This window comes from Myxocyprinus asiaticus, chromosome 16 (genome assembly GCF_019703515.2).
Source record: "Myxocyprinus asiaticus isolate MX2 ecotype Aquarium Trade chromosome 16, UBuf_Myxa_2, whole genome shotgun sequence".
In the NCBI taxonomy this organism is placed as follows: domain Eukaryota; kingdom Metazoa; phylum Chordata; class Actinopteri; order Cypriniformes; family Catostomidae; genus Myxocyprinus; species Myxocyprinus asiaticus.
In genome coordinates, this window is record NC_059359.1 from 29,505,966 (window position 1) to 29,518,874 (window position 12,909).

The 12,909-nt window shown below is 38.2% G+C and overlaps 1 protein-coding gene across 2 annotated transcripts; it reads right to left on the bottom strand.

Moving 5' to 3' along the window:
* Positions 1-375: 375 nt before the first annotated feature.
* Positions 376-12,869, bottom strand: LOC127454333 (hepatic leukemia factor-like). 2 transcript variants are annotated; one of them, XM_051721456.1, is made up of 5 exons: positions 12,205-12,869; positions 11,336-11,583; positions 7,845-8,300; positions 4,689-4,942; positions 376-2,728 (listed from the first exon to the last, which is right to left on the bottom strand). In XM_051721456.1, the coding sequence occupies exons 2-5, from the start codon at positions 11,529-11,531 to the stop codon at positions 2,513-2,515; spliced, it is 1,122 nt and encodes a 373-aa protein (XP_051577416.1). In that variant the 5' UTR covers positions 11,532-11,583; positions 12,205-12,869; the 3' UTR covers positions 376-2,512. The 2 variants fall into 2 exon arrangements, with proteins under 2 accessions (XP_051577416.1, XP_051577415.1); XM_051721455.1 differs by having other exon boundaries at positions 377-2,728; positions 11,865-12,867.
* Positions 12,870-12,909: the final 40 nt, after the last annotated feature.

The following is a 12,909-nucleotide window of genomic DNA, read 5'->3' on the forward strand; positions in this document are numbered from 1 at the left end:
TCCACAGTGGTAACCCCCCCCCCCCAAAAATAAAAATGACATAAAAAACTCCTCTAAATCCCAACATAAAAGAACATTAAACACTAACAAGTCTCCGACTTGTTTTATTTTGCATAGAAATACATTAAAAACCACTTAATTTTTAAATTCCCAATGCAATCCCATGCAAAGAATGTTGAGAACTAGAAATCCCCTTGATTTGTATCTTATATTTAGACATGTTACTTTGAAATGTTGACAGGCACACAGCCTCTTCTGTGAGAGCTTGATGGCTTAGAGGTTTTCTTCAAGCAACATTAGATGGACAGCTGTTTGTGGTGCTTTCTGCATGCTAAATAATATTGAATGAGAGCATGCATCTTCCTGGTTGGCACCCTCAAACACTTTATTTATTAAATAATGTATTACATAAGAGAGTGGTAAATACTACACAATGGAATAGGCACATGCATGACGAACAAATTAATCATCCTTAATGTTTAGTAAGAACAATTGTTTATTTGTGGTCTTGGAGAAAAGACTACATTCCCCTGCATTACTTTGGCTAGGTGCAGTGTGGTTAACACTGATGCATTAGGGTATTTGTACATCAAAAACAGGACTCACAACACAAGATGTTCATAATCATCCACATGTGAATGTGCAGAAAAGGACAACATTACCCAAAGTCCATCTGCGAAATATTGTCACTGATGAGAAAACAGGCAGCAAATTACTGAGCAAAAAGGCGGTAGTTACATGCACAAAAAAGAGAAAAACAAGACAGGGCAAAAAGGTATGATGGGACTCTATGCTTTGTGTACAGAAATAAAGAGAAAAATTCCATTTATACAGGGGAAAGTAGAGTTTATCATCGCCAAGTGCAACAGTTTTTTCAAGTGTTTCTCAGATACACAAATTGACCTGGCTGTCTTGGTGACACTTCTTCTACAGCTGGTGTTGACAATGAATGCTAGAACCAACAGGAAGTGACAAAATCTCAACATTTGAAAAGAGACTTGGATACCCTGTGTGGAGGAGCCTAATAAAGTAGACTATATCAAGGAAAATAAAACAACAAAAATAATTCAATCGTAGTATTAACAGCAATAGCAATAATGATCAGAACAATAATAATTCATAAAAAGTGAAATTACTTTAATGGTCATTAAGGAAAGAAACAGACAAGACTGGAGAAATAAAAAGGAGCTACAAAACACAACTAATGAATTTGTCACAAAATGTCAAACATTTTGACTGATACTGGTCATCAGTTTGTAAAAATTCAACATTGTTCCAAAAACAAGTGTGACTGCTCATTGGCTTGATTGTGTTTGCATATACAGGTGCAAAACCAGCGACATCCAAAACATCTATATAACGACCTGTTTCAAAATGCAAAATTCTGTGCATCAGATACAAGGAATCATTCCATACAATCAGATGAGAGCCATGTCCCATATTTTCAATCCATAGAGGTCAAAGTTGTGTTTTTGCACAGCAAGAACAGCCTCTGCAAGTTCACTTAAGATCCTTCGGTGTGCGTTGTGGATGTACGCTGCCATAAAAATGCTCACCGCTATTTGTTTGTTGTTTTTAAGTCAGACTTCTATAAAAACAGATGAGTACATTGTAGACAGGAGATACCAAGTTATAGGAGAAAGAATCTTATTGAGTTCACCATCAAAGAAAATAAACCCATAAGAAAAATGTCGTTAAATGTGATAATTAATACATGTCTTTCAGGTGAGTCTCTCTTTCATTTTCTTAACATCAATGCATGTTCAGTTTTCCTTTGAGAATGACAAAGAAATATCAGCAGCAGACTGATGAGAAATGTTTTGAGTTGAGATGCACCGGTCATTCTCTATTTCCCCTTGTCCATGATTGTACTTTGTCAACTCTGCCAAATCATTATGCATGGGTTTATCACAACGTAAGTGCTTGAATAAATCTATTTTAACAACATTTCTATACAAATTTAACATTTTTCTCATTACTATACAGTTAAAGCTCTCTAGAAAGTTATTTTCTAAATGTTAATTCTCTACTTTTAAAAGTTCTGTGAATGTCTGGTCTTATAAATTGTTGCTTTCCTTCACAAGACCAAAGTGTTTAACAACTAAGTGTCGACTGCTTCAAAAATAGCACATTAAAATGATTTTATATTACAGTGATACCTCTACCAGTTCACTCAATCACTCTGTCTACTTAACAGTCCTCCCAAAGATATAGAAAATATACAAAAATTAATTTCAAAATTTTCCTTTCCCCATTAAGCATATTTCTATCATATAAAAATATATAATTATCTCCATAATTAAAATCTTGCCATTGTACCTTACTGAAAAAATTATTAAAGAGAGGTGCTCTCTCACTCCAGTTTTCTCACTCCTCAGCTCTTGTGCCATCTTCATACATTATTCCATATATTTGATGCACTTGTCTGTTTTCTCTGTCTTTTAGCATGACTATCATGGAGACATTCATTGTTTTCTTCATCCATCATCTTCTTCACCTCCTCCCTTCCTTCTTACTGATCCAAGTGGTGACCCTCGTATTTGTTCAGGATGTTACGGCACCGACCAAGCTCTTTGCGCATGTCGGCAACTTCCTGTCTCAGTGCAGCGTTCTCACGCTCAAGGAAGGCGGCGCGCACTGAGATCTGGTTCTCCTTTAGTCGACGAGCATCACGAGAACGCTTTGCAGCCTCGTTGTTCTTACAACGTCGATTCCAGTACTTCTCATCCTACATAAATCACAGAAAGAGAAAGAGACAGAGAAGTTATTATGCATTGTTTTTTTGTTTTGTTTGTTAGTTTGTTTTCTACTGTCGCAGGAACATAATTTTTCAAGCTTTTCCACTTAGTGGTAAGGCTTAGAGTGATTTGATGCAATAAAGAAAAAAGAAAAAAAAGACATCACTAAAGCAAGAGAAGAGTGCATGTGAGAGGGGAGAAGGAGATGGAAACAAAATTGAGAAATGAGGAGAGGCAGCAGAGAGGAAGTAGGAAATGCCCTGAATCATACATGTACGAATTTGCACATTAACAATACTGATAATTAAAGTACATATTAAAACATATTAACATTTGTGTTGGTTCTCTAACAAGGCCACAACCATAGGTCTGGAATTTTTGCCTGATTACTTCATGACTGGGATTTGTGTGCTTGTGTATGAGTGGATGTGTAATAATTTGTATATATGCTATCTTCCTAGCAACTATGAGTGACATTCCAGTTAGAAATGCCTTTGAGATAGCAAAAAGCCTGAGGTTTATTTAGCACTACTCACAGAGTGCTACTGTAATTGTGTGGCTGCCCTTAAAGTGACAGACACAGGGCTGTGGTTCACATCACTCTGTCACTAGTAGTGTGGAACAGTAAATTAGGTCTCACAAGAAAACCCTTTACGAACCTTGTGTTTTGTGTTCAACTTTTCAAAATAAATTTAATATTTATTAAGTGTTTCTTCTAAAAGTTACCTATTTAGGTTTCAGATGCTTCCTTTATTTAACTTTTATTTTAATAAATAAATAAATAAAACAGAAGAATGTTGCTTTCTGTCCAAGTATCCAAATCATTCATTTGCTCCCAGAGGAGAGGTCACATCTCCACACTGTGATCAAAATGAAATTCCTTTCACTGCTGAGCCCTTTATAACAATAACTCTGTTATTATATGTCTGAGAATTTGAAACTGTTCCCAAGACATTTGCATCAATATTTATTTAAATCATACAAGCTAAGCTACCACCTTTTCCCCAATGAAATCTTTCAATGTCAAAACCAATTTTACATGCCTTATATAAAACTGTCAGTAATGCTTTTATGCTTGTAATAAACCAACAATGCCATGTGTTTGATAACTGGTCTTTAGCAAATGATGAACAAGACACTGAGATTTCTCCTTGCATTGCATAAAATTTGACTCCCTTGACCCTCCTTTTCACTTACAATGGAAGTGAATGGGGCCAATTTTTGGAGGGTTAAAAGGCAGAAATGTGAAGCTTATAATTGTATACAAGCACTTACATTTACGGTTTATGGTGTTACACCATGGCAACAAAGTTGTAATTAGATTAAACTTTTTCACACTAAAATTATGTTAGCATGCAAATTGTTTATGTCTTGTGGCTATACTTTTGAAACGATGAGTATTTTAAGATTTACGGATTGGCCTCATTCACTTCCATTGTGAGTGCATCACTGTAACCTAGATTTTAGCTTTTTTTTTAATTAAAGGAAGTACAAGTCGAAATGTATTTTTGTGGTAATCAACATTATGCAACAAATGCTGTCAATTTAGCTTAACTTGTATTGAACCCGGAATATTCCTTTAAGTAGAATTGCCCAAAATAAGATAATAATATTCTTAATGAAATAATTTGAGCAAAAGAACTACATAGTCATACATGACTGCTGTTGCCTGGATAGTTAGCTGCACAATAATATTAAATGTGGCTATTAGGTATGTTAGCAAAATTAAAGTTCACATGTTCATATAGTGCAATAAGGGATCTGGAAATTATTTATAGGTGTAGCAGTGCAATTAGCAAGATTATATTTATTTCAATAAGAACTCCATTAAGTGTCAATGGTATAAGGTAGTGAAATAAAAACATACATGGAGCTTATCTAGTAAATTATACGAATTATGACCATAACATGATACTGAATGAATATGGTATGTGACGTTGAGCTTCTTACCTTCAAGTCATCAGGGACAAGCATCTTACGAGCCTTTTTAATCATAGGCTGAGGTTTGAGCTCGTCCTCACTGAAACGATGCCTACGGGGGTCAAACGCCTCCTGTCCCGGCACACTCGACAGTGCAACGTCTGCAGGATCAGGGTCAAAGGGCGCACGCATGTCACTGCAATTGGTGATGGTTGGAGTAGGGAGTGGTGGACAGGTAGTGGAGGAAGGTGAGGGCATTGGCTCCAAGCTGCCTGGTGGTGTGCCTGAATATTTAAACACAAAGTAGAGACCTTGGTTAAGTCATTTTTTCAAAACATTACTCAAAAGAATCACAAGGGGGCAGTAAAAGGCAGCAGACCACAACTCAGTCCATCTACCCTTGTCTTTTTTTTTTCCATCATCCAATATTTCTACCCTTAGTTTATAGAGCATTCAAATTTGCAGTTTTATTTTTAAAATGCTTAATTTCACTTGTAAATGTTATAGTGAGTCTCTGCTAATGATAATTCAAGCTAACCAACAAGATTTATAAACTTAAGATTTTTCGATACTCAGAAAAATACACAATAAAAAATGTTTTCCTTAGCTATCTAAATTGGGACATACCATAGACTTCTGTTTATGTTTTATATAAAACGTTCTATAAATAATGATGACTAAAGGCTAGACCTAAACTACACTCTAACCTAATAGAAACTTTGTGCATTTTTAGAATAATAAAAAAAAAAAAAAGAAAAACATTAATGTATGGGTCGTCTTTCACATGAGGACATCCCAAAATGTCCCCAAAGGAAGGTTTTGTAAGATTTAGCTCACATTTGGGGACAAATCTGTCCCCAAACTATAACTATGTATGTGTACATACACACACCTCTTCTTACCATTATGGAAAACACTTTTTGTTTCTAGTGCCTACCCATACACACACACACACACAAAAAGAGAGACACCTTGGTCCTCCAAACACACACACACACACACACACAAACACACACACACACACACACACACGATAAACACCACACTCACTACCCACTATTAAAGTGAATCCTGTTGTGATGGCACAACAAAACCAGTGTTGTTTTGAAAATCTGTGCATTCACAATTGACTTCCACCTACTCCAATGTCCATGAAGTGCCCTTAAGAGTAACGTTGACCCCATTTGGCACTGATCCTCTCTTTACTGTGCACATGCAGTGCCACACAGGCCCTCTTTTTTTTTTTTATAAACCGCTTGATCTTCAAATCTGTGCAAATATGCAATGTGATGACTGTTGATTTAAAATTGCACTGAATGCACTCTAGATATTTACCAATTGCACTTTTAATCTCTCTCTCCCTCTTCTAAGTCAATCCAGAAATGTAAACAAACATCTAATTGGAAGTACAGTATCAACTCACAGAGTCATTCCATCTCAATCTTTCAATCTCTCCTTCACTGTTACTCACACACACTCCCACACATGCCTCCTCTCCTATGCTCCTCCCCTGTACTAGCTCTCACTCTGCTTGCCTCGGCCTCGGCACGTGATTGAGTGCGCACACATGGACCAAGCGTGTGAGAAGATGAGATTTAAAAACATGCGAGTACAAATCGCGCACACGCTTTCTCTCCCTTTCATTCTTTGCTTCTGGCCCACCTGCGTCTCCATATTTTATTCTCTCACTGTTTACTTTACCTGCCTTTCAATCTGTGTCTTTCTCAACTATATATCAAAATCTTTTCCTCTCTTTTCACTCAATGTCCTCCCTATTTATCTATGTCTATCTCTTTTTTCCTTGTTGTAAGCCAACCGAGCAAAGACTGCAGTGTGCCCACTGTACATTGCTAACCAGACCCATTCTTCACAAACAACAAAGATACACAAAGACCTGATACACCCGATGCAACCGAAAATCATGCAAGCAAACCCCCTACCTATTCACCTTTTATACAACACATGGCTCATAAAAACACAAATACACAATCCAATAGTTCTTCATATGAAATGCACTCATTGAGCACTTTATTAGGAACACTATGGTCCTAATAAAGAGTCTGATTTAGTCTTCTGCTGTTGTAGCCCATCCGCCTTTGGTGTTCGACGTGTTGTACAAAGTGGTTATCTGAGTTACCATAGCCTTTCTGTAAGCTTGAAACAGTCTGGCCATTCTCAGGTGACCTCTCTCATCAACAAGGGATTTCTGTCCGCAGAACTGCCCCTCACTGGATGTTTTTTTGTTTTTGGCACCATTCAGAGTAAATTCTAGAGTCTCGTGCATGAAAATCCCAGGAGATCAGCAGTTACAGAAATACTCAAACCAGCCCATCTGGCACCAACAATCATGCCACAGTCGAAATCACTGAGGTCACATTTTTCCCCCATTCTGATGGTTGATGTGAACATTAACTGAAGCTCCTGACCCGTATCTGCATGATTTTATGCACTGTACTGCTGCCACACGATTGCCTGATTAGATAATCACATGAATAATTAGGTGTACAGGTGTTCCTAATAAAGTGCATGTATACACAATGTTCACATGCCTATATAGTACAACTCAGCACAAACAGTTGCACACCCTGTACACTTACTCCCCAAAACCGCCCAAACCTCTTAACACTCTGCAGCCTACAAATACACACCATCAGCATCACTCAACAGTCATAACAACACTCACACCCAAACCATTAATACTCTGAAACTACACATATACACACATCTAAGAGACTGTATGGCAGTTCTTTTATAACACACACAAAGACAGAAATCCATGGGAATTCTTGGAAGCAGATTGGAGAAGGTCCTTGAAATATGTAGGCCTCATTTTGTGACACTGGGCCTACCTGGGTTTTCAACATTCTCTCTAGCGTATCTTATGCAGCTTGATAAAGAGTTAGTTCATCCAAAAATTCAATAATGACAATTCTGTCATTATTTTATCACTCTGGTTTGCTGGTTCAAACCCATATGACTTTCTTTCTTCCATGGGACACAAAAGGAAATGTTAGGCTAAATGTTAGCCTCAGTCACCACTTACTTTAATAGCTTCTTTTTTTCCCCATGCAATGAAAGTGGATGGAGGCTGGGGCTAACATGCTACCTAGTATCTACTTTTGTGTTCCACTAAAGAAAGTTTTTTCTTTTCTCTTTAAATCTCTGAACTACAACAAAAAAACTCACTGTGCAAGCAGTCTGAAGTTCCAAGCACACTTTGTGGTGTGTGCATGTCCAGCCCGAGCAGAGAGGGCGAGGAAGAGGCAGTGGCTGATGTTGGTGAGGAGGAAGAGGAGCAGTGTGGGGGGGAGGTGGGGAGGCACTGGGAGCCCTGGTTAGGGATGGCTGACTGAGGGCTCTGAGAAGGTATCTGAGCAGAGGTGGAGTTGGAGGTATTGTGCATGCTGCTCATCCCGTTCTCCGTTAGAAATTCTTCAAGATCCATGTACTGCAACTGGAACAACCCGCCGTCACATGGCAATGTTCGTTCCCATAGCAACGGGCCCAGGAAGGAACTGTTGTTGTTGTTAGAGAAACTGCCTGTGCCTGCTCCATTGCTGTCAGCAACTAATCCATTGCTGCAGCCATTGCGCAGAGGACACCGACCAAGAGAGTCCTCGTCAATATCCAACCTGTCCTTACCTATAAGAAACAGGGAGAAAAAAAAATGTACAATTTAGTTTGCAGGAATATTACAAAATACTGTAATCGCTCATGAGATTCAGAGGAACTTTAACACCCCTGAATCATCTAAAAAGACATTTAAAACTATTCTTTTGAACTGCAAGACAAAAGCCAAGCACAAATACCTCTGCATTTACTTCAAGCATCTAATTCTAGATTTGGACCCAATTTTAGATAGAAGAAAGGCTGTATTTCTGTATTTTTATTTATTTATTTTGTCTTATGACTGTGCACAGATAACTCGATCATTTGTAGTAAGGGACAGAATAACACTTCCCTGCAACTTTCATATCCCTCTGGGAGAACTACCTTTGAAATGTCACCATGTATCATAGTTCTCACTCTAGATCCCATTGTTTTAATGCAACATGAATTTACCTTGATCAACACTTTAATATAAACCAATAAAAGATTAATATGTTTTCAAATTCCTGCAGGCTCAAGGTAGAGCTATTACAATGTTATACTACGATATCATGACTGATCCAAAGCCATGAAGAAACAAACACAAAGCAAAATTTGTATTTTATAACATAATGATATTACATTAGTATAACTTAGTAATACAACATAATGTTGCACAACAACTAATTATACCAAGTTATAGTGTAGTGGCATTGTTTAGGTGGAGCTAATATTCTGGTAAAGCTGCTTAGCTGGTATAAAACCAGTTGTAATCTATAGGAACAATGGGAAACTAATTGCTGAAACTGCAGCTCTTCAGCTCTCGAACCCAAGTCTACTGGTTTCCATCTTAAAACACTTAGGTGGGTTCCGAGATAAAGGCAGACCGATATATCAGTTTTACCAATTAATCTGTGCTGATAGTTGCTTTTTGTAACTATAGGATATTGGCTTAATCTGTGCCGATATTTTTCTTTTTAAACTAGTGCATTGAATGGAGCAAAGTCTTTGTCGTTTCAAAATAAGAGTCCCTGGTGTGTTTCAGGCTTGTTTAAAGTTAAAAGCAGGGACTAATAACTAAATATTTTTAATTTCGGTTCGTTCTGAGCAAAAACTTTATTTTTTCACTCCGTTTCAGAAGTTCCGCAGCCTCCTTTCCAAAAGGTTACCGGTTAGAACAAAATGAAGGAACAGTTAATAACGTTCTTTTAAAAATGACGGCACTCTGTGCTAAGGGGTGGGTGAAATATAAGTTGCAGTGTTACCAGATCTCACAAGACAAACAAGCAACATGGTCTGGAAAAACAAGCCTAATATAAGCCACTTGCTTCACCAAAATAAGCGAAAATAAGCAATAAGTTATTTTCCTGTGTGGTGGATTAATCTGCATAGAAATCATAACAAGCAGTTAATTAACAGTTAAGTATAATTTTATTTACAGATCTGCCTCTGAGTCAAAACCCGGCAGCATCAAATCTGTATTAATGCATCACATCTGAGAAATATGTTTTTTTTTTTTTTTTTTACCTCTAATAATGTTTTCTATGTACCTGGATTAGCCGTGCATGTATATGTAGTACTTATACATAGTTGTTAAAAAGAACTTCATTCGCAGAATGCGACATCCACAAAGGGCAATTAGGAAAAGAAATGTGTGATGCGGCAGTTTCCTTCAGGATCAAAGCACATGGTTAATTTTTTCAGGCAACATAAAGTGGTGTAGTTCCAAAAATGTACTGTGATAAACCCTTTGGCCTTTAGTTTCATGAAAAAAATATCGGAACAAAATTAACCAGTTATAACCGGTTACTAGCATTTAAAAATAAAGTTTTCACTTATAGAACAATTGAAAATCACTTTGTTCTGGTTTTCGGTTACGTTCTTCTACAATTTAATTAGTTTTCCGTTTTCGTTCCCTGAACGGTTTTTAGTCCCTGGTTAAAAGTCCCACCTTGTGCACCGTATCTTAATTTTTTCTGGTTATTATTGGGATTTTGGCTGAACAATAAACTGCCTTTGGAATTTTATTCATTTTGCACTCTTGTAGCATCTATGTTTGTGCCCCTCATAGTGAGGAAAGACGAAGACATTATTTTAATCTTTAAACCGATTTTAAAAACTATCCGCCAATTAATCGTTTATCAGCTTTTTCCACCACCTTAGTTATCACCCGACCTCTAGTCTAAGACACTCTAGGGTGAGGTCTAAAATCTTAACAACACTCTTTGGCTAAACCAGATATTTTACAGTGCATTGGCGTAGAAACCAGTGCATGTGAAGACAGCTTGAAATGGGAAATTCTTGTAAAAATCTGGTCTAGTGATACCGCATAAAACAAACCATAAATATTTAACTGCAATGTTTTTTTTTTCACATTTGTTTTGTGTCTGTGTTCATGTTTTCTATGCAAAACCATCAGACTGTCAGACGCATAATAATTAATCATAAAAACAGAGCTATTTCTAAATAATTTCATGAAGTCTTTTGAATCTCAGCATTCAAAAGTAACAGTAATACATTATTTTACATGTCGTTATGATAAATAATGTAGATCTGCATGCACATAAACACTGGATTGACACTTCATTAGATACAGTATGTCTATCCCTGACTATTCAGGATCAATATGTATTTGGGTTGCCATTTTACCTAGTCACTATATGCCAATGGCATTGGCAGCAATAAATAAATCAGCTTTTTCAACATTCACAATATTGCATTCAAAGGCAGTGGAAACCTCCTGCTGGTGTGGTTACACTGTACGACATTGCATGGGCCTGTAAACAAAATGGCTTAGCCAATCGCTGGCCTAAAAAAGTACCTGGGGGTACTGAGCTAAGTTGCTGAATGGCCTGGCCCTGTTTATCTCTTCAACTAAGTCACATGTGATGTCCTGTCTGAGGTTGACTAAGAGGTACTGCATGCTCAGAAATTACACATGACCCTGCCATTTCACACGTGCGGCCACTATTAACACAATATTTTGACTAAGCTACTGAAGGGGCACAAACAACATAAAGGTTGAGAGAAAGGAGTCCTGACTATTTTGACACACAGCGAGTGTCAGTGAGGCAGGTGTATTTGCTCACCTTTCATTTCACAACAGTCTTTGATGCGCTGGTCACCCTTCATGGGGAGCTGCAGGAGCGATTTAAAGTTTGCTGCGGAGTTTAAGTGTCCACCGCCAAGTGAGCCTCCTGCCTGGATACTGTTACCAAACTGCGGGCTCGCCCCTGCAGAGGGAAGGTCCGGGGGTAGGAGCTGTGAAAGCGGCCTGGCCATCATCCAACGTCCGGACTGAACTCCCTTGACCGCTAGATGATTGAGTGATTCAATACTAATCAACAGCCATCAAATCAATCGCGAGAAGATTCACAGTGGGGAAAAACAAAACAAACACAAAATAAAGGCATTAATTCGTTGCCCAGTGGTACGTATCACAATACATAATATATTGCAATAATTAACATCATTAAAGTTTCATAAAAGTAAACACAATAGATGCGAAGTATAAAAAGCCATGCAGCACGAGACCATGTTTACATTGTCAGCACTAGAAGGAAAGACCTGTGCGGCTCACGTGCGCCAAAGCAAATATGCATTCAAAAGTATAATTACCTTTATTTGAAAATAAGATTTTAAATAAAGAGTGCACTTCTGAATACATTTGATTGTAGACTCGCTGTGTGGACAGAAATGTACATTCCCAGTATTTCCAGAAAGTGCTGACAGCTTATCTTCTGTTTACTTTCAATAATCAGACTGATGTGGCGACGTTATGTCCAAATTCACCGTGAAACAAAAGCAACAAATGAACCGGATACAACAGCACCAGTAGAAAAGATATGAGAGAATACAAAATTCCAATAATGCCAACGATACTCAAGAAATAACGGAACAAGAAACTTCTCAAACGTCTCAAAAATAACAACTGAAAATAAAACGAGGAAAGTGTTACTGAGTCAATTTCTGCTGCGTAGTGCGACTGGTTGGATGTTGTCGTTGTTTTCCCCCTTTTTCTCCCCCATTCAGCCGCTCAATCGTTTTCCCCTTCTGTTCAGTTCTCTCTGTATGTGTTACTGCACGCTTTGAGCTCAAAACAGTCCGAGCTTTTCGCTCAGCTGGAGCGAACACGGGCCACTCACGTGACGTAACGCCTCCAAGAGTAGAGGCAAGAGGTCGGCACAGCGGCGCCTCATTGTTTAATATTAATTAGACACACCTCCAAGTGACAGGCACGCTCCCCCTGGGGTGAGCAGCAATGATTAAAAACAAATTGGTCGGTAATTACACTATATTCATTCCCAGCTTTCTCAATGACGCCGATGTTCAGCACCCCAAAACAGCATCAAAGTGCAGCCACTTTCAAGGATGGTAAGTGGAACGTTTTAAAAAAGCATCAGAAGTATCATTAACAAACGCAGCACAAATTGCGGATTCTGTTTCGCATGTGTCTATGTTTACCAGAGAGCTACTTTGGGGAGATTCGTCTGGGGGGGAATTTATCAAAGCGAATGGGCACACTTTTCCGCTTCACTAATAATCCGCGGGAAACGTGAGCATGAGGCTAGAGGAGACTACACGTTGACACACAAACACGGACGAGTTCTCCACTGCACATGGTGTTCGCACGCGGAGACGCGCCTGAGCCTTGCGTACATTA

Coding starts and splice junctions, on each gene's coding strand:
- LOC127454333 (XM_051721456.1), bottom strand. CDS start 11,531: ATGATGGCCAGGCCGCTTTCACAGCTCCTACCCCCGGACCTTCCCTCT. Junction 4,943..7,844: donor AACTTCAGACTGCTTGCACA/GTGAGTTTTTTT, acceptor TTAAATATTCAG/GCACACCACCAGGCAGCTTG. Junction 2,729..4,688: donor TTGTCCCTGATGACTTGAAG/GTAAGAAGCTCA, acceptor TGATTTATGTAG/GATGAGAAGTACTGGAATCG.